At 55.5% G+C, this 20,532-nt stretch overlaps 12 protein-coding genes across 12 annotated transcripts; 6 read left to right on the top strand and 6 right to left on the bottom strand.

Annotated features, from left to right (window-relative positions):
* Window positions 1-395: 395 nt before the first annotated feature.
* Window positions 396-901, bottom strand: SETTUDRAFT_163868 (uncharacterized protein). Its single transcript, XM_008029433.1, has one exon. It carries the CDS (start codon window positions 778-780, stop codon window positions 520-522), a length of 261 nt encoding a protein of 86 aa, XP_008027624.1. The 5' UTR covers window positions 781-901; the 3' UTR covers window positions 396-519.
* Window positions 902-1,231: 330 nt separating this feature from the next.
* Window positions 1,232-2,273, bottom strand: SETTUDRAFT_117791 (uncharacterized protein; the record flags this gene model as incomplete). The annotated part of the gene is made up of 2 exons (XM_008029432.1): window positions 1,232-1,785; window positions 1,838-2,273. Coding segments are annotated over 2 exons (769 nt in total), but the record flags the coding sequence as incomplete, so codon positions are not given.
* A 769-nt stretch (window positions 2,274-3,042) lies between these two features.
* SETTUDRAFT_163865 (uncharacterized protein) lies at window positions 3,043-4,578 on the top strand. Its single transcript, XM_008029431.1, has 2 exons — window positions 3,043-4,209; window positions 4,266-4,578. The coding sequence occupies exons 1-2, from the start codon at window positions 3,062-3,064 to the stop codon at window positions 4,483-4,485; spliced, it is 1,368 nt and encodes a 455-aa protein (XP_008027622.1). The 5' UTR covers window positions 3,043-3,061; the 3' UTR covers window positions 4,486-4,578.
* A 1,686-nt stretch (window positions 4,579-6,264) lies between these two features.
* Window positions 6,265-7,076, top strand: SETTUDRAFT_154743 (uncharacterized protein; the record flags this gene model as incomplete). The annotated part of the gene is made up of 3 exons (XM_008029430.1): window positions 6,265-6,371; window positions 6,518-6,975; window positions 7,042-7,076. The coding sequence occupies 3 exons, from the start codon at window positions 6,265-6,267 to the stop codon at window positions 7,074-7,076; spliced, it is 600 nt and encodes a 199-aa protein (XP_008027621.1).
* A 373-nt stretch (window positions 7,077-7,449) lies between these two features.
* SETTUDRAFT_59455 (uncharacterized protein) lies at window positions 7,450-7,674 on the bottom strand (the record flags this gene model as incomplete). Its single annotated transcript, XM_008028919.1, has 1 exon — window positions 7,450-7,674. A coding segment is annotated over one exon (225 nt), but the record flags the coding sequence as incomplete, so codon positions are not given.
* A 1,007-nt stretch (window positions 7,675-8,681) lies between these two features.
* SETTUDRAFT_90426 (uncharacterized protein) lies at window positions 8,682-9,767 on the top strand (the record flags this gene model as incomplete). Its single annotated transcript, XM_008029429.1, has 3 exons — window positions 8,682-8,768; window positions 8,824-9,407; window positions 9,464-9,767. 3 exons carry the CDS (start codon window positions 8,682-8,684, stop codon window positions 9,765-9,767), a joined length of 975 nt encoding a protein of 324 aa, XP_008027620.1.
* A 790-nt stretch (window positions 9,768-10,557) lies between these two features.
* Window positions 10,558-11,147, top strand: SETTUDRAFT_163862 (uncharacterized protein). The gene has a single exon (XM_008029428.1). It carries the CDS (start codon window positions 10,575-10,577, stop codon window positions 10,956-10,958), a length of 384 nt encoding a protein of 127 aa, XP_008027619.1. The 5' UTR covers window positions 10,558-10,574; the 3' UTR covers window positions 10,959-11,147.
* Window positions 11,148-13,215: 2,068 nt separating this feature from the next.
* SETTUDRAFT_163861 (uncharacterized protein) lies at window positions 13,216-14,047 on the bottom strand (the record flags this gene model as incomplete). The annotated part of the gene is made up of 1 exon (XM_008029427.1): window positions 13,216-14,047. A coding segment is annotated over exon 1 (717 nt), but the record flags the coding sequence as incomplete, so codon positions are not given.
* A 147-nt stretch (window positions 14,048-14,194) lies between these two features.
* On the bottom strand, window positions 14,195-14,902 carry SETTUDRAFT_179687 (uncharacterized protein; the record flags this gene model as incomplete). Its single annotated transcript, XM_008029426.1, has 1 exon — window positions 14,195-14,902. One exon carries the CDS (start codon window positions 14,900-14,902, stop codon window positions 14,462-14,464), a length of 441 nt encoding a protein of 146 aa, XP_008027617.1. The 3' UTR covers window positions 14,195-14,461.
* An 874-nt stretch (window positions 14,903-15,776) lies between these two features.
* On the top strand, window positions 15,777-16,431 carry SETTUDRAFT_42292 (uncharacterized protein; the record flags this gene model as incomplete). The annotated part of the gene is made up of 1 exon (XM_008028901.1): window positions 15,777-16,431. The coding sequence occupies exon 1, from the start codon at window positions 15,823-15,825 to the stop codon at window positions 16,429-16,431; it is 609 nt and encodes a 202-aa protein (XP_008027092.1). The 5' UTR covers window positions 15,777-15,822.
* A 1,513-nt stretch (window positions 16,432-17,944) lies between these two features.
* SETTUDRAFT_154739 (uncharacterized protein) lies at window positions 17,945-18,542 on the top strand (the record flags this gene model as incomplete). The annotated part of the gene is made up of 2 exons (XM_008029425.1): window positions 17,945-18,007; window positions 18,057-18,542. The coding sequence occupies 2 exons, from the start codon at window positions 17,945-17,947 to the stop codon at window positions 18,540-18,542; spliced, it is 549 nt and encodes a 182-aa protein (XP_008027616.1).
* Window positions 18,543-19,039: 497 nt separating this feature from the next.
* Window positions 19,040-19,713, bottom strand: SETTUDRAFT_163860 (uncharacterized protein). The gene has a single exon (XM_008029424.1). The coding sequence runs from the start codon at window positions 19,342-19,344 to the stop codon at window positions 19,162-19,164; it is 183 nt and encodes a 60-aa protein (XP_008027615.1). The 5' UTR covers window positions 19,345-19,713; the 3' UTR covers window positions 19,040-19,161.
* Between the last annotated feature and the right edge of the window lie 819 nt (window positions 19,714-20,532).

Genomic DNA, 20,532 nt, shown 5'->3' with positions numbered 1-20,532 from the left:
TGATTATCGATCTCTGATGTGGGTAGGGATGGCGAGGTGCTCGATTTCCACGGTGCCAAGAAATGCGACGGGGATCGAGGTGCCTGGGAGAGAACGCATCGTGTGGCGTTGCCCGGGCTAGACCAAGCGACTATCATCGTCGATGAGCCTCGTCGTCCAACGCCCCCCATCGCCCAAATAGGACCCCATCGCCATTTGCGACGCTCTGCCTCTGGTCGATGGCTGCCCCCATCGGTGATGACTGCCCGGCCTCTCGCTACACAGCTGCGTCGACGGCACCCGCTCGCTGCTCTGGACCGGGCTTCGACGAATGAGCCTCGCAACCACATACACACGGCAAACGGCGTTGCGACAGTCCAGACGCAGCGTCGCCAGCATCCGACCCTCCTTTTGCCAGGCACTCACACTCACACTCCACCTCACACTCACACCATGCGCGGGCGGTGCGAACCGTTTGGCACAGCGCTAGAAGGCCTCCCACTGCCCATGCGCGATCGAGATCCCAACCTTCAGCCCTGGTCAAGCCAGCCCCCCCTCGCCCGCCTGCCCACTCGCTCTGGCGCACGCTGCCACTGCTTCAGCTTCATGTGCAACACTAACTGAGGTCATCTTTGCAGCGGCTGAGGGGCATGAAGCCACACGGATCGACCTGACTTGCTGGACCCTGAGTCCGCCGGCGGCGGTGGTGGTGGGTGCAGACGGGCCTGCAGTGCTTATTGGCGTGGGATGCTGCACGTAGCCCTGCCCGTGGGACAGTTGGATCGAGCCCGTGGTGTTCATCGCTGCTACTAGCATCACCATCGACGACCACCGAGGACCCTGAACACCGCGAGCCCTGGCCAAATCGTCATAGGGCGTGGCATAGCGCTAGCCACCAATATCCAGCGACTATGCCATTGCCATCGCCCCAGCCCTCGACCCGACTCGCCCGCGCTGCCTCAACGCAACGCGGTATTACTACCACCACCACCACTACTACCGCTACTATATCACAGACGGCTTTTGCCACCGTCGGGTCACACTGTGCCAGCCTCGAGTCATCGGCCACGCTCGGATCACGGGGGCTTCAGAGAAAAATCGCTGGACGGCCAGGTCAAGCCTTCGGGCATATTCCCCGGTCGAACCATACCGCGCGGGGCTCAACAACGTGGCATTCATCTCGCGCGCATCGTACGATGTCTATGGGAATGTGGGAAATAACCTCCACCACAACGCTTACACCATGACTGAGGCGCCAAATCACAGATGCAATCGAGATTCAATGTGTTATGACGTCGGTGCCTGACGTGTATTCCGCGGGCGCAAATATGCCTGTATCGATCGGTCCAAGAACAAAAACCTCGGCGCGCCACGGGGGGCTGAACGGCAGACGCTTGTCGATGCCGATGGCCTTGTCGGTGGACATGGTGTTTAGCATAGACAGCCGGGCGGGGGCTGGAAAAGAGCCTTGGCCTAAATGCGAGCGCCCTTACTCCTGAGCACGTTGAGGGTCGAATGGCCCGTGTAGTTGAGCCATTCGCTGAGACTGCCCATGAAGCCACCAACCTGCATCAGGTCCTGTAATCTATTGTCCAGAAACTGCTCAGTCTCTGCAAAATTGGCCGACTTGTCTTGCGTCATGTAGAGCTCGGTCGACGAATAGATGGCCGAAAGGGTTGCTCGTTTGGTGTACCAGCTGCTATCGACACTCTGATCGCCTGCCAGAAACCATATTTCGTCTGCGAGTTTGGCTAGTTCTGCCAGTGATGCGGGGACGTATGTTGGTTGAGCCATGATCGCGAGCGCCTGAGGAACGTCAGCGGGCGATGATCACGGGCGGTGGTAATGGCGATGCTACCTCTTGCCAGCGATGGATAACGGGCGCATTTGCGCGGAGCCGCGCCAGAGTCAAAATCCCGACCTTTGCACCGGCACCCATCTTTTTCCCGTGCTCGCCTTCTTGGGGGAACTGCACAGTGCTTTGCAGGGCCAGCCGCTGAGTGACCAGATGGTAGTTGATCAAATCAAAGACGCCCCGTGGAAGCAAATTGGTCGAGACATCGAGGTAGCCGGCATCTCGTGCACCGAGCTTCAGCGCATCGATAGTAAAGCCGTGCTTGGGTACGTGTGCATAGGCGGATGAGAGTATGGCATTTTCAGCGGGGGGGAATGGCGGCGGCGCAGCATAGTCATAGGAATGGTACAGGCATCGCCGGCTCCACGAGGCGGCGGGGCGAATCGAGGCTGCTCGGCACGTCCCGAACAGCGCGGTAGCTAGTCGTGTTGGCGGCATTGGGAGGGGATTGAAGAAGTTGGGAACCAGCCGATATGGAAAGCCTATGCCTTGCCCGCAGATCTGCCAAGACTGCAATCGATCAGATCCCGCACTAACGTCGATCAACGGTGCGCTGAGAGGCTGTCAGCAACTAACCGGTAGCCATGTGCCAGGGGCGCCTACACTACACCGATGTTCGTATGCGCTTCCAAGGGAGGGTGATTTGGCGCCCTCTTCGCTAAATCTCGCCTGCTTGGGGCCTGGACGGGTTGTGGGAGGGTTTCGCCACACGGCATTTCGAGCACGCGCCAGCACGTGACTGACGCGTTGACCGCGCACACGCTAGTGGCAATGACGACAGGCTCCTTCTGTTGCTGCCACTGCATTTGCATCTGCATTTGCACTACTGCTACCCCAAACCCCTCGCCACTCGATCTTCAGGAACACATCGCGTGTCCCGCAAATCTGGGAGGCGACACTGAAGCCTGCATGCGCATCCCCACCGCCACCGCATCCGAATCGTAGCCCACGTGCACGCGCTCTCCAGTTACCCACCCGAGCCTGGACGAAACAATTGATCCCTCGCCACGCTCCACCAGGACAGCCATGGCACGCGCAAAGAATGTCGAGGTCAGCGAATATGAGCGCAAGAGGCAGGAAAACATTGCCAAGACGCAGGCGCTTTTGCGCAACCTCGAGATGGAGGCTGCGCAGGCGGGCCTAGGGCCTACAAGCAGGCCCAAGGCGTCTGCAGCGTCCAAGCCCAAGGCAAAGAAGCCAGCGCCGAAAAAAATCAAAGAGGAAGAGATGGCGCCACGGCGGACGTCGTCGCGCTTAAGGGGTATCGTGGCCGACAGCGAGGTCGCGAAGCGCAAGGCAGAGGATGAATACGCCGCAATCAAGGAGGCGGATCGCGCAAAGAGACAGCGCGTGAGTGACGCGTACAATTTCAGCGATATCGTTGTCGCAGGCAAGGACTGGAACAAGAGCGGCAACTTTCTCTCTGTCGGTCCAGCCGATCCGTATGCGCGCACTTTCGACTACAATGACGTGAAGGAAACAACCGACAAGGAGCTAAGAGCACTTCGCGAGCGCATGAGCGGGTTGCAGCTATGGGAGGACTTTGAGCCCAATGAGATCAAGATTACGCCAGAGCGCATTTACTCCATGGCCCTGCACCCCACAACTGACAAGCCCCTGGTATTTGCCGGCGACAAACTAGGAAACCTGGGCATATGCGATGCTTCTCAGAAGGCTGCCGAGGTCAAAGTAGAGGACGACGAGGATGCCGACAGGGAAGGCCCGACCATTACAACCCTGAAGCCTCACACCCGGACAATCCACACGTTCCAGTTCAATCCTCACGATGCAAACACGCTTTACTCGGCCTCATATGATTCTACCGTCCGCAAATTGGATCTTGCCAAAGGGGTTGCAGTCGAGGTGTATGCTCCTGCCGATGCGAGAGAGGAAGCGCCGCTTTCTGGGCTCGAGATATCCAAGGACAGTCCAAACACGCTGTACTTTTCCACGCTAGACGGGCAATTCGGCATATACGACCTGCGCACGCCGTCAGAGAAGGCTGCAGGCCTGCAAGTCTTCCAGCTGTCAGACAAGAAAATTGGGGGCTTTACGCTCCATCCGCTGCACCCACATCTCGTGGCTACGGCTTCCTTGGACCGTACGCTCAAGATCTGGGACCTACGCAAGATTACAGGCAAAGGCGACGATCGCTTGCCGACGCTTGTCGGAGAACATACCAGCAAGTTGTCCGTCTCACACGCCGCGTGGAATTCTGCTGGGCAGGTGGCTACAGCCTCGTATGACGACACAATCAAGATTCACGATTTCGGGAATTGCGCGGAATGGAAAGCCGGGACGAGCTTGGAAGAAGCGGAAATGGAGCCGACGGTTGTCGTGCCGCATAACAACCAGACGGGACGATGGGTCACTATGTATGTCGCCCAATACATGCAATATTTGCGAGACACTATGCTAACGCTCTGTGCAGATTACGAGCCCAGTGGCAGCAGTTCCCCCAGGACAATGTGCAGCGCTTCTGCATTGGCAACATGAACCGCTTCGTTGACATTTACACGGCGAAAGGCGAGCAGCTGGCGCAGCTCGGGGGCGACGGCATCACCGCAGTACCGGCAGTGGCAAAATTCCATCCTACGCTCGACTGGATAGCAGCGGGCACGGCGAGTGGGAAGCTCTGCTTGTGGATGTAGCACATGTGCATACAGTATACAGATGATATACCCCGGAGGCCAGCTATTGTTAGAAGGTGTGAATAACAGATTCTCCGCTGCTGTCTAGCGCCTCCCGAAATCATGGTTCATGCGCACAACAACTGAATCATGCAGTATTGATATGCACCCGTTTGCATGTATCCGACTCGTCGAAACATGAGCGACTAGTGCCTGGGGGCCCAATCCAGTAACATCTCCACATTGCACGCAGGGGAGGGGGGCCATACATATGTCATGCCATGGCGATAGGAGAAGGCTTGCGCCTGTGATGTGGCATGACAGCATGTATGTATGCATTGTACGTGCCAGCGCTGGGCACTCACGCACTCACGTGTATGGAGTCCCCACGGATCGACTTCGGAGACAGAGGTAATCCGAGATAATCCGAGATGCCTCGTACGAGGCGCGAGTCGAGTACTACCATACCTACAGTAGGGGGGGGGGAACGTGTGGCGGGACCTCGCAGCCACAACGCGTCACCACCAAGCCCTTGTGCCTCAGCAACGCTAGCCAGGGCAGCGCCCGGCCCTCGATAGGCAATGCTCCCGCAAAAAGCAGCGCATGACTTTGGACACGGTGAATACGAGGTTTTTTAGGGCCATTGTTTTTTGCGTGAGAGCGTGAGATTGAAGGGGGGCAGACGAGGGGCGGGGTGCATGACGGCCAACGGCATGTGTGGCACATTTCAGCCAAAGTGGGTGGTGGGGACCGACGGCAGGCATGACGATAAGGCTTGGCTTGGTTTGGACGGGCGGATGGGGGGCTTTGCTTGCACTTGCAGCTTGCATTGTGTTTCTACGACCTTCGCTGGAGACAAAGAAAACCAACCCGCAAGATTTTTTTTCTTCCTTCGCCCGGATTTCAGGTCTACGGACAATCTATGTGAAAATCCGGGTCGACCGGACCAAAATTAGAATGGGTTACATTAGCAAGGGGGGGCTGGGGGGATTGGGGAGATGGAGATATGCAAGTAGCATGACATGTTCCTCTCTCCCACACTCTCTTTTTTTGGTTGCTTTTTAGCGGAGAACGGTGACGGTTGGACTCGTCTAGCTGCAAAACAATAAGATGTGCAGTGTGCGGTAAGTGTAAATTAAACGGTGACGGGGGGGCGCTGCTGTGGTTGCAACAGTGACTATCACTACCGCAATCAGCCGCGGGCGGATAGTCACAGTTACTATATTTTGCTGCCGCTATACAAACTAGAAGATATGGGAAATGCACGAAAAAAAAGACAGGGTCCACACGCACGCATTCACGCATTCACGCCACTCTGTGTGTGTAGGATTATTTTCGTTTTCGGAGAAGACGGTCTGGTTTGGTACACCATGGAGTGACTTCACGCGAGGGCTGGAGACCAAGAAAAAAAAAGACCATCACCACGCGGATATCTCGTGTTCGGGAGTCCGGAAATGGGGGGATATGACGCTGATAGTAAGTAAAAGACCATCACAATAAACAGCGGATTGCGGGCTAAGCCCCACTAATTCCGCCTGATCCTTGGTGTGTGTGGGAGCAGTGGGAGCTGCAGTGACGGCAGCGAGGAGGGTAGCGAAAGCAGCAGTGAACTTCATTTTGGTGGTGGTGGTGGTGGTGGTGGTGGTGATATTACTGAGAGAAGTGATTATTCGAGTGAGTAGTAGACTGATGGATGCTGAGTGAAGTGCCTTTCCAACAGCCGCCGTCGCCATCCCCTTTTATATGAGGAAACCCAGCTCAGGCATCTTGTTTCCACAAACTCCCCACCTTTCATCATCGATGGATCCCGTCGTGCGTGTATCCCGGGTCCCTGCACAGCCCTTAGTGCCAAACAACAAGAAAAAAACACACACCCGCCAGCCACACAGCCTTGCACTGGTGTCTGGGTAAGGAAATAAGGACCAGCAGCCCCCCCCCCCCTCCCTCTCTCTCTCCCCTAGCTCCGTTTCCACGCGATTGGCTAGTCCCGCTCCGCTAGCAAAGCAACCTCTCGAGACAAAGATCGTCGTGTTGCTAACCGGACCATTGGAAGCGAGTACTTTGGCCTGATTGCTCAACGCAGTGCTTCTCCCATCCACCTGTCACCTGTCCAGGCTCGTGGCGGAAAGCTGTACATTGGCGGAGGCGGCCCATCGTCCTACTGCCCACCCAACATTGGAGCCGAGAACTGCCCATCGGGCAACAGCACCGTCTTCACTGGCGGCAACTGGACTCTCAGCATGGGCGTCGTTGTTCCCGGCGGCCAGCAGGTCTTTGTCCAGTCGGACGGTGCTCTGGGCTACACGCTTCCTCACTCTGCCGCCATTCCCAACGGCGCTGTCCTCACGGGCTTCAGCACCACGTCGTCTCCTCTCGGCGAGCAGTTTGGCTACCTCAACTTCTACGACGGCTTCCTGGCGTGCCCTGCCGAGGCCCAGGGCTACCAGGTCTACGGCCTGATCCCCAACAACACCTACAGCAACGACTGCCTCTCCTTCAGCGCTCTGATGGGTAAGTTTTCGATTCTCTCGTGCATAGCTAGTACGCGCATGGTTACAGTTACTAACAAGTTTGCAGCCCCTGCCACCAGCCCTGGCGCCTGGGAGTACTAGACTCACTGTCTTCCCCCTGACTCGACATGAAAATGAACAAAGCGAATAGAACGGCCTACTTAATGCACAGTCGGCTTGTATGTACAATAGATGTTTTGGCTGAATTGCGGGAGCATGGGAACATAACCCCCGATGTACATATTTACGCTCCTTAATCACGCTAACTCGGCCGTGATTGGCGGAAGAGTAGTATAATGATAATCAATTAAGATGCAACCCAAACTCATCTGCGGTGAAGTAAATTGTTTTTTTTAGCACGCCTAAGCAGTAGCACAACAGTCCATTGCTATTTTTACCGTGGGTAGCTACTCCGTTCCAGCATGGCTTTGATGCTGGCGACTTGCTCTTCAGGGGTGCCTTGGGAGCTTGTTTGAACGGCAACCGTCTTGTCCCTGCTCTTGATGCCCTTGACGACTTGGACGTCAGACTTGGCTATTCCCAGGGCTTCGGCAATGACTCGCGCCACGGCCTTGTTGGCCGCTCCGTCTTTTGCCTGTGCTGCAACGCAGACTTGGACATGCTCCTCGGAAACGGATGCCACGCCCTCGCGCGTGGCATGGACGCCGGGCTTGACGTGGCAGATCAGCTGGACGGTTCCCGTGTGTGCTTTCGCGGCCGTTGCAGCGACAAAGCGGACAGCGGGCGCCGACATTGGGGGGGTTGATGGCGGGCGTAAACGGTGTGTGGATAGGGTTGACCGGTGTATATAATCATGCTCCGGGTCAGCTGGTTTGGTCGAGCGGAACAAGCCGGGCCGATTGGGGACGCCGGCGGCAGCGGCAGCGGCAGCGGCTAACCATGGATGGCGCAAAGCCGACTACACCCGGCCGGCCCCGTGCATGGATTATGTCATCGGCTTTAGCCAATGGCGCCCGCACTCGTCCCTCGACGCTTCTGGCTCGCAACGGCACGCATTGGTTGAGCTAGCCGTTGTCCTGCAATCCACACAAGCTTCTACTGTACATACACAAGTCCCCCTCGACGCTTATCTCAACCCCTTCTGCTTCATCGACCTCGGAACCCCCCACCAGCCGGCGCGAGCCACGAGCGAACGACCTACCTAATCCGACATGGGTTGGCCCTCGGCCCTCCTGCTTAGTGGGGGAGGGGCCCGCTCCCCAGCTCTTGCAGTACCACACAACCTCCCTAGCCCGAACAACTTCCCCTAAGTGATAAATTTGACGAGAGCCTCAACCTTCTGTTCCCCTAAGTACAGGTGTACACGATGCCACGAAAACTCAGCAACTGCCCAATTACCTAAGATCGGAGGTCCCCCAGGGATAAAAAGCCCCGCGACTGCCCTCCATCATGCCATCTATTTTATTTCGTTTTCCCGCTTCCGAGGAGACGTGCGATTTGGTTGTACCAACGTCTTGTGTGTATTTTGTTTTTGCTCTTTTGAAATAATCGCTTGGTTCTAGACTGCCTTGTGCATACAAGCATATCAGGTACGAGCTTTTTGTTGCTGCAGCAGGCTGGACGCGGTCTTGCTTTTTCGCAGCTTCCTTTGCAGTTGCGCGAGGAACTACGAGCAACGATCCACCCACCTCACCTCCGCTGCACGAACCTCCTATGAATACAAGTATTAATACATTTCGCAGCAAAATGACTTCTGCACCCACAGCACAGCCCAAGTTCCTGCCTAGCCGGAATGAGCTGGGTATCGTCGCAGTTGGTTTCAGCGGCGGCCAGGTAAGCCTTCTCGCCCTGCGCGACACCGCCCACCAGCTAACCACGACATGTGCAGCCCAAAGCCGGTGTCGATGCCGCCCCCATGGCGCTCATCGAAAACGGCCTCATCAAGCAGCTGCAAGAAGACCTAGAGTACAACGTCAGCTACGATGGCCAAGTGCACAACTACTCTGAGCTGCAGCCCGCAGACGACCCCGACTACCGCGGCATGAAGCGCCCCAAGTTTGCCAGCGCCGTGACGCGCGAAGTCAGCGACCAAGTGTACAAGCACGCCAAAGACGGCAAGCTCGTCTTGACGCTGGGCGGCGACCACTCGATTGCCATTGGCACCATTTCCGGCACGGCAAAGGCCGTCCGCGAGAGGCTGGGCCGCGACATTGCCGTCATCTGGGTCGATGCGCATGCCGACATCAACACGCCTGAGACGTCGGAAAGCGGCAACATCCACGGCATGCCCGTTGCTTTTCTGACGGGCCTTGCGACCGAGGACCGCGACGACATCTTCGGCTGGATCAAAGAGGAGCACCGCCTCAGCACCAAGAAACTGGTCTACATTGGCCTGCGGGACATTGACCGCGGCGAGAAGAAGATTCTGAAAGAGCATGGTATCAAGGCTTTCTCCATGCACGACATTGACAGGTGAGTTTGGTGTTACCGGTATCGAAATAGTGTTTGGCTAATGTTTGTCCTTGCAGACACGGCATTGGCAAAGTCATGGACATGGCTCTGGGCTGGATCGGAAGCGACACGCCCATTCACCTCTCGTTCGACGTCGATGCCCTCGACCCCATGTGGGCCCCTAGCACCGGCACGCCTGTCCGCGGTGGTCTGACGCTGCGAGAGGGCGACTTCATCGCCGAGTGTGTTGCCGAGACGGGCTCGCTCATTGCCTTGGATCTCGTCGAAGTCAATCCTGCCTTGGATGCCGAGGGTGCAGGCGATACCGTCCGCGCTGGTGTTTCGATTGTCCGTTGCGCCCTTGGTGACACCCTTTTGTAAGATGGCTTTGTGTGGGTAGTCATGCAGTCATGAATCTGGCGTCTAGGTGCTTTTGCTTTGCTTCTCTTGGGATAGAAGTAGATGGTGTCACGAGACATGAAGACTCGAATGATAAATGTTGAATCTGCTTTAGATTGCAAACTAGGACATGTCTTGATGCAGTGTTACGTCGTCATATGGTTGTAAATTGGTTGCTGCATCAACCTTGACATGGTTTAGGGTCTGTATATGAGATTGGCTGGACATGTTCTGCTCATGGTAGTATTTATGACGCGCATCGTATTCCTCGGTCTCGAGCCAGTTCGACGACATCCAGGTAACCAAGTGTGCAACCGCCAAAGCATTATTCTCATATCAACTATTAGTAATGGTATTCTGCTCAAAACATCACGAGGGCCACTCTACTCATAGTGTTCCTTTGTTCGCTCTGCCCATACACAGCATCCCAAGCATCACACCACCCACCAGCCGATTCCAGACCAGCCACAACCAAAAAAACGCGCCGTATACAGAGGCTACACAAGCATTTCCAACAGCAGTCTCACCCTGAGCTATTGGCCCGATAAACGGGCTGCCGAGCCAGTTTTCCTGCAGCCACGCAGCCTTGGCTGTATATCTGCAATGCACAAACGGCGGAGAAATACCATGTGTCCCGCTGTCCAATCAGCCGTGGACTGCATGTACATTGTCTGTACGACACAGTGCTGCATGCATGATTCCGACTAAAGTAAGCAGATGGATGCAAGATGCCAAAGCAATCTGGAGATATAAAATACCCCCCACCGCGATGCAGCAGATGCAATCTCCATGTCTATCCAAAAACATCCACTCACAGAATATCTATCTGATACACATCAAGATCCAACTATGCATTTCACCACTACCGCCCTTACCCTCCTCCTCTTCTCCACAGCCGCATCCTCACACGTCCTCTCCTCCCCCGAGGACACCGCCGTAAACAGCCTCGCCAAACGCGCATGCGACTACAACGGCTGCGCCTGTGTCAGCGGCATCCCAGCAGGCGTTTACTGCGGCAACTGCGTCGTCGGCGCAGGCACATATGCGGTTCGCACTAAGCGCGTGCGCACCCATGTGTTTCAGTGCGGTGCGCGCGGTGCGTGCTGTGATTATGGTTACGCGACGGACTGTGGAGGGGATGGGGCAAGGTGTAGGAGCGGAGGGCCGGATTAGGATATACTTGTATAAACTTGTGGGGGGGTGAATGGGGGGGGAGATGTAGGGTAGGATATGGATATTGGATATTGGATGTTGGATGAATGGGCGCTTGGAAACGGTTACTGTTCCTGTTTACTTAGGGATACTTATTTAGTCTGCGGAAACAACGGGCAGCGCAAATCAAAACTACTCCATTTCAGCCAAGTATCCATCCAATCGTTTTGCGTGGGTCCGGATAATGTGATTGTTGCTTGTGTAAGCGGTACATATACATACATACATACATACATACATACATGGTATTGGCTAATAAGTACGACCACAACTGGCATGCCCGCGCTTACAGCCTTGGGAACCCTGGACCCCCCCCCTCCCCCTCAACGCAACACCCCCAAATACGACGCTTGGTTGGCTGGAAAACTCACCACTTGGTCATGGACATGCATACCGCCTAGCAAGGCCACACACGCCACATCTTCGTATTTGTCGTATCCGGGAAATTAGAGGCGCATGCTGGCTTTTGGGGGGGGGGCTAGTCATGTAGCCAAGGTAGGGTAAGGTAAGGTAAGGTAAGGTACTTAGTTTGTGTATCCATTTCTCCGTTCGTCCGAGGGGCGATTGTTATCCAGCTGTGCGAAACAAAAAAAGAAATCAAGAAAGAAAAAAAAACCCCCCAAATTTCAAGACCGGATACGGTAAGGATGGGATGTGGTAAGCGATAAGGGAGATAGATGATGGGAATGGGTGGGTAGAGATGGTCACATGATCTGGGTTTGCATGTGTACACAGGCTGGCGCAAGTAAGTACTTGGTCATGGCGTGGAACGCGTTGACGCGTTACTTACAGGTGACTCGTTTTACATGAAACACAACGACACCAACTCTAAAACAACAGCTACTTACACGTTCTGTCAAAAGTCAAAAGTCACATGTCAAATGTCAATAGTGCTAAAAAAAAACCCCTAAATGCTAAGTTCTGGTTCCATCCTCGCGCCATACACTTGTAACGAACGACCACTCCAGAAACTGCAAAAACCAAACTTAATACCCAGGAAAAGAAAAGAAAAGAAGAGAAGAGAAAAAAGAAACACGCGAGGTTAGAATAGGCGTTGAATGCGATACATAGTATATACTTGTTTTCTCGTATTTATCGCTTCCTTCTTTCCTTCTTTCTTTCTTTCTTTCTTTCTTTCTTTTTTTCTTGCTTGCTTGTGATTGCTTATGCCGTGCCGTGCCGTGCCGTGCCGTGCCGTTGAACGGACAAGCAATGCATCTCTACAGAAGAAGAAGAAGAAGAAGAAGAAGAAGAAGAAGAAGAAGAAGAAGAAGAAGAAGAAGAAGAAAAGGTAAGACTGGGAGTTGGACACATATATTATGATGGGTTGAGTAGATGGAGTAATTCTTTCACAGATAGATGGACTGGCGGACTGCTATGAAGCTGAAGAGGGAGGAAAAAAAGGACGAATGAGTAAATGTTTTTGAGGTGGGAGAAGAGAAGAGGGATTCTGGAACGGACATGGAACGTGTTCCATGACAGTTCCATTACTTAGACTTTTTCTCGGTCGTGATGCTGAGATTCGGGGGGTTTTTTTCTCGCAGTAGGGCGAGTTGATGGAAGGGGAAAAATGGGCAAGATGATTGTAATCCCGCTGAAGTAGAGCCATACAATCATTGACAAGCACAAGCACGATTGGAAGAAAAGTAAAGAATGTGACGGTGGTCTATTGTCGATCGGATTGCCGATCCTCATCATACAGGCCAAGAATCTATGGAAACAAATAGCCACCAGGACGCCCACACAACTCCCTCCACGAGGGGCAAGTATGCATTCCAACCAATGCGTTATTACAATACCAAGTATTTATGATGTCCATCGAAATGCTGCTGCGACAGGAGATTTGCGCAAGGAAGCAAGGGCTCGTACCAGACACAACCGCCTTCTCAATCCTAGACTGAACCGTGATGCAGAGTTAAAGTCGTAACCCATGAAGCCATAGATGTTGTTCTCTGTGTTCCTCCTCTTTCCAAACTCAAGAATGAAATGACACTACTGCCACGGACAAGCCATGCCACAGCGATATCACTCAAGAGCGAACCACTTACAAGAAAGCAGCAACGGCACCAACGAGGGCCAAGAAGCCAACGCTGGCCTGGCTGGCAGCACCAGTGAACTGGGGAGGACCAGGCTTGGTGTGGGTGGGGGGAACACCAGTGCCGGCAGGAGGAGTGTAGACGGTGCCGTTGGCAGGGTAGTGGGGAGCGGGAGGAGGAACAGCGCTGTAAGCAGCAGGGGTGGAAGGAGTGGCAGCGGGAGGAGTGCTGACAACGTAGGTGGTGGTGTGGGGAGGGATGCTGAGAACAGTGCTGGAGGTGATGACGTAGGTGGTGTGGCCGTGGGTGACGGTAGTGGGGGTAGGGCAGTCGTAGGTGGTGGCGGAGACGACCTCGGTGGTGGTCTGGCAAGGAGTCGAGGTGGCAGGAGCAGGAGCAGAGGGTGAGGGCGAGCTGACGACGTAGGTCGTGGTGTGGGGAGGAAGGCTCAGCACGGTGCTGGAGGTGACGACGTAGGTGGTGTGGCCGTGGGTGACGGTAGTGGGGGTAGGGCAGTCGTAGGTGGTAGCAGAAACGACCTCAGTGGTGGTCTCGCAAGGAGTAGACGAGGCGGCAGCAGGAGAAGAGGGAGTGACCATGGGGTAGCCGGGAGCGGAAGAGGGAGACGGGGTTCCGACGACGTAACCAGCGGGAGACGAAGGAGTCGCAGCAGGGTAGCCGGGGGCCGAAGAGGGAGACTCGACAGGGACGGAGGTGGAGCATGGAGTCGACTCAGCAGCGGCAGGAACAGAGGAAGACGGGGTTCCGACGGCGTAACCAGCAGGGGACGAAGGAGTCGCAGCAGGGTAGCCGGGGGCCGAAGAAGGAGTCTCGGCACCGTAGTGAGGAGCAGCAACGGCAACGGCGGCGAAGCCAGCAAGGACGGCGAAGGAACGCATCTTGGTAGTGGGGGGTGGTATTAGAATACGGTTGGTATTAAGGTAGGGATGGAGGTCGTAGAGAACGAGTGTGGTCGGTGATAACCGGGTATTAGCGAAAGTAGTGAGTGTGTGGTGGTGAGAAAAAGACAAAAGGCAGTTTGGAAGACATTATATACAACCTATACACGAGCTGGCCTTACCAAGAATGCCCATGCCCCCATCCACAGGGGCACAGGCACATGGCTGCGTTTGTTTAGCATCGTAAAGGTTTTGGCGTGGCGCGGCGACGGCGCCGTCTGGTGGACAGTGCTTGGAACAGTACGGAATAGGGGAAGTTATGGCCATAGTCGACATTGGCCGCCGTTGTGAGTCGTTTATTGATGCTCGTCGCGGCGGGCGAATCAGCGCAGGGCTCGACGACATAAACGAAATGAGTTGGACAGCCTCCCCTGCAGACCGACTCGTGTCGTCTCACGATCTTGACGCTCGCTCTAACTGGTTTGGGCCCACCGTCGGTTAATGAGCGACTTGTGCACGCTGGATATGCTCAGTTGCCCACCCAGCACGCATGTCCGGAACTTTGTACTCCGCAGTTGGACGACGGCAGAGAAGCCGCCGACCAAACACACACATACAAGAGGGCGCCGCCACTATTGGGCGCATTGGCATAAGGCGGCTCGTCGGCGGATGCAGTTGCCTGTCGTGCCAAATTGTATGCGCTCCCGGCTCTTGGCTGCGTCGCTGAACACCTGAACAAAGCGAGCACTTTAGGGGGGTTTCCTCGTTGACAGATTGGCATGACAAGACCCATCAGGGCGGAGATTCTTTCGTGTCCATGTCCACATCTGGAGCCATGTCCCCGCGTCCGGGCAAAAATAGCCCCCTTGCCGATAGGAACAGACTCGACTTTGAGCCGTCCGCCAGCGTCCATGTCATTGGCCCTCGGAGAAAGTGGACCTGGGCGGGTTCCTGCATTGCTTCCACTCATTCTAGACCGGTGACTAAGGCCAACAAAGGGCCGACGGCCACATCGAGTGGCAGCAGCCTGTGGCTTTGTTGTCTTGTCGCTGGCGACTGTTGCTGCGCCCGACTTGAGGCGGGCGTGCAGCGAGGCGGGCGTCGACGGTGCCCGCTGGTCGAGGGAAGCTTCTGTGGCAGTTAAGCTCAGCCAAGTGAGGCCGGTTGACAGCTTGTTGACGGCGGCGTGGCCAGCAGCCAGGACGACCGTGCAATCTCGCGTTTGGAACCCTCGACGAGCAGCGCCGCATGCGCCTAGTGGGCGCTACGGTAGCAGTAAGATATCGCGCATTAATAAGGGCGGCACCTGCGTGGTTGCAGTTGCGGTGTTTACGGGAGCAGTCAATAAGCCACTCCATACGACAAGTTCCGGTGGCACTCGTGATGCTCATGTCGACGACAAATGAGCGCCGGGCGATTGGGGCCGACGGGAGCGTGTCGAGGGAGGGGGTGTGGATGAAGGCGAGGCGAGGCGAAGATGGGCAGAGTAGCGCTGCTGTGCTGGCGCAAGACGAAGGCCGACCCACGCGGGCGATGACTAGTCGGCCGCTGCTGCCCCGAGATGATGCCGGGCGGGTAGGAGCGACTGCCATCGCTTGCCATCGCTTGCCTTGCCTCGCCTTGCCTCGACCGCACCGCACCGCACTTCCACCTCTCCGCCGCCCTGCCTGACCGCCGCCGTCTTCGCACGCTGCCCTGCCTGGCCACCTCTTCCCATCTTGCTGGGACTCGTCCTGCTCTTCCTGCCCAAGAGCACGTACAGACACATGCGCGTCCACGCTACCACTTCACACTTCACACCGCCTGGCCCCACCATCACCCGTGTCCGGGCCGCCAAGAGCACTCCCACGCTGTAGCCTCACCGGATGCTCTCGTTGCTTCGGCTGTAGAATGCCAAAAGCTGCGGGCGCGGTGCCAAAGGGATGGCAGGGCCAGACCATCTATCTCCATGCGCCCTCATATTCCAAGCAGCTCGCCCATGACAAGCTCACGGCACTCGTATGCCCGAGATCTGCCCTGGGCCCGGATGTCCAGGTCTACAAGACCGTCGGACCCTACACCAATGTCAAGATCACCCCAGTCTCTGACCCTGCCCATCCAGCACATGGGCAGCACGCCCTCTGCGCTAACCAGCAGCTCTCGCCAGGCGCCTTTATCCTGCCCTACCTGGGCTATGTCCACGACCAGCACGACACCAACGAGACGTCGGATTACGATCTTTCGCTAGACCGCGAGTTGGGGATCGGCGTCGATGCTTCCAGCATGGGCAACGAAGCCCGCTTTATCAACGACTATCGAGGCGTGGCGGCCGCACCAAATGCCGAGTTTTGCGACATCCATGTGGATATTGGAAGCGGCAAAGTAGAAAAGAGAGTCGGTGTCTTTGTCCTTGGTGCTGGCAAAAGCGGAAAGAGAGCAAAGGGCATTCCCCGTGGACATGAGATCCTGGTCAGCTACGGTAAAGGCTTTTGGTCGGAGCGACAAGCGACTGGCGAGTGACGTTTATGATCAGCCATTCTGACGCGGTCGGCATCCCATCTTCTGTGAGTAAATGTGCGCCAGACATCCGCCGGCGCCTGCACCGTTAATCCGCCTATCGCTGGGAAGCAGCCTTGCTTGGCCTTGGACATGGAACAACCAGCGCAACTCTTGGACAGCCCAACGGCACGGGACATTGTCTTTGGACGGCAAGCATGCCATTGAACCCCAAAGGTATACGTACATTCACATTCGACGGCGCCGGGTATGGAAATCCGCTAGCGCTCACCAAGAGGACAAGCCACAGCAACCTGCCAAGATGTCGCTGCCAGGCTCCCTGCTTGCATCCGTCTGTACGACATAGACAGAGTGCTGGTACTGTATAGCTCCAACGTGGCGTTGCCGCATCACGTGCGTCTATCTGCTATAGAGCGAAGGATTTGGACCTGTCCAGACGCCTTGGGCGCACTATCTCCAAGCACGCTGATTTGCTCCCTGGGACGGTTGCAGCCCGCGATAGCCCACTCGGCAGCACGAATGCATTTTGAGGCTTGCACCGGGACGTCACCGCTAGCGTTAGTGGCAGGACAGCTGAGGCTGAGTCGTAATGTGGCGTCAAAACCTGATTTTCTGGGGCTGAGAATGAGAGGGCGGCCGCCATGTCTCAAGCCGTCTGACGAGCTGCACGCTGACAGTGACATGCCAGGGCGTTGTATGGCTTGCCCCAGGGATGCTCTGCGACACGAGCAAATTTTGGTTTCAGGCCGACGTCATCCATGGTAACGCATGGCATTCTTATCTTATGATGGAATTCTGATGGGGCGCAGAAAAACTGGCATGCAGACATGAGTCGCCCGCACACGCGCCAAGGGGGCGAGCGGCAGGCATTGTGCGCACCAGCACGCAGGTACAGCCAGTCATCACGATCTCTGCAGCAGCTTCTGGGTGGATTGGGCTGGGCATGATCGCGATTCTACCCCGAGGGTTGTACCTCTTCAGCGCCGGCAGTGACGTGATGTCGCTTCCACGCCCTCTCGCACGCTGCCGATCCGGGCCTCGGCCAATCACAGCGCGCACCTGCTCAACCCCTGTCTATCCCAACAAGGTCGCACCAAACGAGACTCTGTTGCCCGCAGTGCCAGCCTGAAAGACGGCCCCGGCCGTCGTGTGCTGTGGCCCAGACGAGACGTGCTGGATGCACGTCATGGCCGAATCCGGGCATGTGAATGCGCGGCCGCCTCCGTTGCAAGGCGGTTAAGTTGCGCGTGGTCCGCCATGCTTCAGGCGGCGTCTGTCCAACCATCTCTGCATCACCCCATCACCAACCGCTCTCGCCCGACGGTTTGCGCGTCCCTCGTCACAAAGCCTTCACTGCACCATTGCCCCTCCGACCATACTCCGCTTCGACCCACATTTCTGCGGCCCTCGCCGATCTCCCAGCACCCAACGCTCTTGGCATTGCCGACTGATACATATTTCTATCAGCACCCGGCATCCCCACTCAAGATCAAATCCAACCTTGCAAACCACCAACATGCCATACGATACAAACCCAGAAGACACCAGGGCTCCCGTGTCAAGGCCCACTCTGTGTCGGGTAAGTGGCTCGCAGTACTTGATCGAGCGACATGCTAACGTGCGGCCAGCACGAGTCGATGCAAAAGTATATGCTTCTCTCCGCCCAGAAGGAAGCCCTCCAACGCCGCATAGCCATGGAGATTCCCTTTAGCGCACCCATGGCGCCCAGCTCTCCCGAATTCCAGTCCCTCTCATCATCACCCACGTCTCCAAAGTCGTCCTCGCCGTATCCATCGGCGAGCGACCCAATCCCCGTCAGCTCCAGGACCAGCGGGACCCCGCGCAACAGCATGGACGATATGCACACGGAAGAGTCGCACAAGCTTGCCGAGATCAACCAGCAAATCGTCGCTACGCTTACCGAGCTCATGAACACGGATTGCATTCGCAACGACGAAAAGCAGCGTGCCTGGATCCAGGAGCGCCTCATGGAGGCTGAACACCAAATACGCCGCGAGCGCCGCCGCCATTCGTCTAATGCGAGCAGTGACTTTGCGTCGGCCATTGCGCAGCACCTCGAGCTTGGACTCCACACATCCAAGACGTGGGCCTAGGGTCCCGTCTTGACATGCCGACGTCTTTACGATTCGTTTCACAGCACATTACCTTTGACGATATCTGTTTACGTAATGACTGCTACGACTCCCCACGGCTTGTGCATGTTTTCCGGCGCAAAAGGTTCTGAAATGAAGTGCTCAAATCAGAGAAAATGATACCCTCGGTGCTGATGATGAGCACCCCGCGACGGAACTGCTAGGTTCTGAGTTTGACCCCTGTGTTTTTACTTGTCAAATTACAATCACTATATCAATATTTATCCTCGATGCCTTGATTTGTTGCCTTCTTACACGACCTGATGGACTGTGCGTATGAGTTGGTTTCGGCCCAAAATAACCTTTCTGCTAGGGGTTTTTAAATTTTCAATCCGTCCGCCGCGTCGTCGACTCTTTTGCCGCCTTCCAATCGGAGCTCGTGGCACTTTGCTTATGCAAACGACCCTGCATTCCACCAACTTCGGCCCATAATATTGTTTTTCCCAGGGTTCGCTGGCTCCGCACAAACCTTGACAATCTCACGTGCACGCAGCTGAACAACGACACAACCATGAGCTCAGGCTGCATATCTCTGCACATGATCCAATGCACTCTGTTCACAGACGCGGGGGCCTTTTTCTCACGCCCTTTTCACGCCCTCGATGCAAGGTTCTTCCCCGTTCCGCGGCGTAACAAAACTCTCTGGACCGCCTTGCCAAATCACGACGGAACCAGCCGCAGAAATAAGAAACGAGAGACGATAAGCAAATAAACCTAAACCGTCGATGCAACGCGTCGCCTCAAAACCCGCACTTTCAACCATCTCCTAAGGTACTGGTACAGGAAAAGGAAAAGACGTAACATGACGTCACGCATCCCACGACGACGCTCACATTCTCTCACCATGATCGCAACAGCAGTAATCAATGCGCTTTCTGGGACCGATGAGCAGATGCGTGCATCACTACACCTACCGATGCCCAGAAAAAAGAGGTGGTTTAGAAGGGGCAAAAACACCCCCCTACACACACCCTCTCGTTGCCATGCCGCATCCCAACAGAAACGCAGCAATCGAGGTTTTAGCCACTTGATCGCCCGTTACGGTTGCGTGATCGCCGCTTCTGCGTCGTGCAAGGTAGCCTGGAGGGCTTGCATATGTACGCCATTTACCCCTACCCTACCCTTACCTACATACCACCTACATACACATACGCCTTGCTTGCTTCGCCCCATGCTTCCCCTCACGTTGGGCTGCAGCTGTGGCTGGACGAAAGCCGCATGCGGGGAAACGCGTGGTTTTTTTTTCTTCGTTTTGGTCTCTGTCTGGATCGTTGGGTAGACCTTGCATATGCAATGCAGGGTCTACTGCGTTTTTTTTACGTGTGCGTGAGTAGCTATCCTCCTAGTACCACCACCACCAGCAAAGGGGGGGGGGGGGGCAAAGGCCTAAAAAGGGTTCTTGACATTGTGGCGTGCATGTGCGAGGAATGCCTGTCACTGTATGTGGGCTGACATCAGCTGAGAAAGGCGCGAGGTCATTGGTATGTGCGGACGCAAAACAGATGAGATGAGATGAGATGAGATGAGACGAAGAAAGAGAGAGAGAGAGAGAACAAGGACATGGACATGGACAGGGACAGGGACAGGGACAGGGACAGGGAGGGGTGGTATGAAGATTTCTCTCTTCGTGTTCTTTTTCTTCCCTTCTTCTTCCTCTTTTTTTTGGGGGGGAGGTTCCGCTTTGCGGGGATCTGCATGGAGTTCTACGTAGTAAGCCATGTTTGCATGTATACGTACAATACGTACGTACGTACAATACGTACGTACGTACGTACGTAAGTAAGTTATTTGCTGCTGTAATATGTATATGCTAGTTGGTACGGAGGTGCCTCACAAAAGTTTTGTCCTGCCAAGAATAATTTAGCCGAAATCTGGCCGCTCTCCTACACAACGCCTATCTCTCCCCTCTATATACTCATTACCACCTTGTAGCTCAATTATCTTTGGAATA

Source organism: Exserohilum turcica, assembly GCF_000359705.1.
Source record: "Exserohilum turcica Et28A unplaced genomic scaffold SETTUscaffold_3, whole genome shotgun sequence".
Lineage (NCBI taxonomy): Eukaryota > Fungi > Ascomycota > Dothideomycetes > Pleosporales > Pleosporaceae > Exserohilum > Exserohilum turcicum.
The sequence above is the reverse complement of the archived record's forward strand: the minus strand, read 5'-3'. Positions and strand labels throughout refer to the sequence as shown.

Excerpts from the sequence above, each read along its gene's own strand:
- SETTUDRAFT_163862 (XM_008029428.1), top strand. The coding sequence starts at position 10,575 with ATGTCTATCCAAAAACATCCACTCACAGAATATCTATCTGATACACAT.
- SETTUDRAFT_163865 (XM_008029431.1), top strand. The coding sequence starts at position 3,062 with ATGGCGCCACGGCGGACGTCGTCGCGCTTAAGGGGTATCGTGGCCGAC. Across the intron at positions 4,210-4,265 it reads ACGGGACGATGGGTCACTAT|ATTACGAGCCCAGTGGCAGC; the intron begins GTATGTCGCCCA and ends CGCTCTGTGCAG.
- SETTUDRAFT_163868 (XM_008029433.1), bottom strand. The coding sequence starts at position 780 with ATGAACACCACGGGCTCGATCCAACTGTCCCACGGGCAGGGCTACGTG.
- SETTUDRAFT_163860 (XM_008029424.1), bottom strand. The coding sequence starts at position 19,344 with ATGGTTGAAAGTGCGGGTTTTGAGGCGACGCGTTGCATCGACGGTTTA.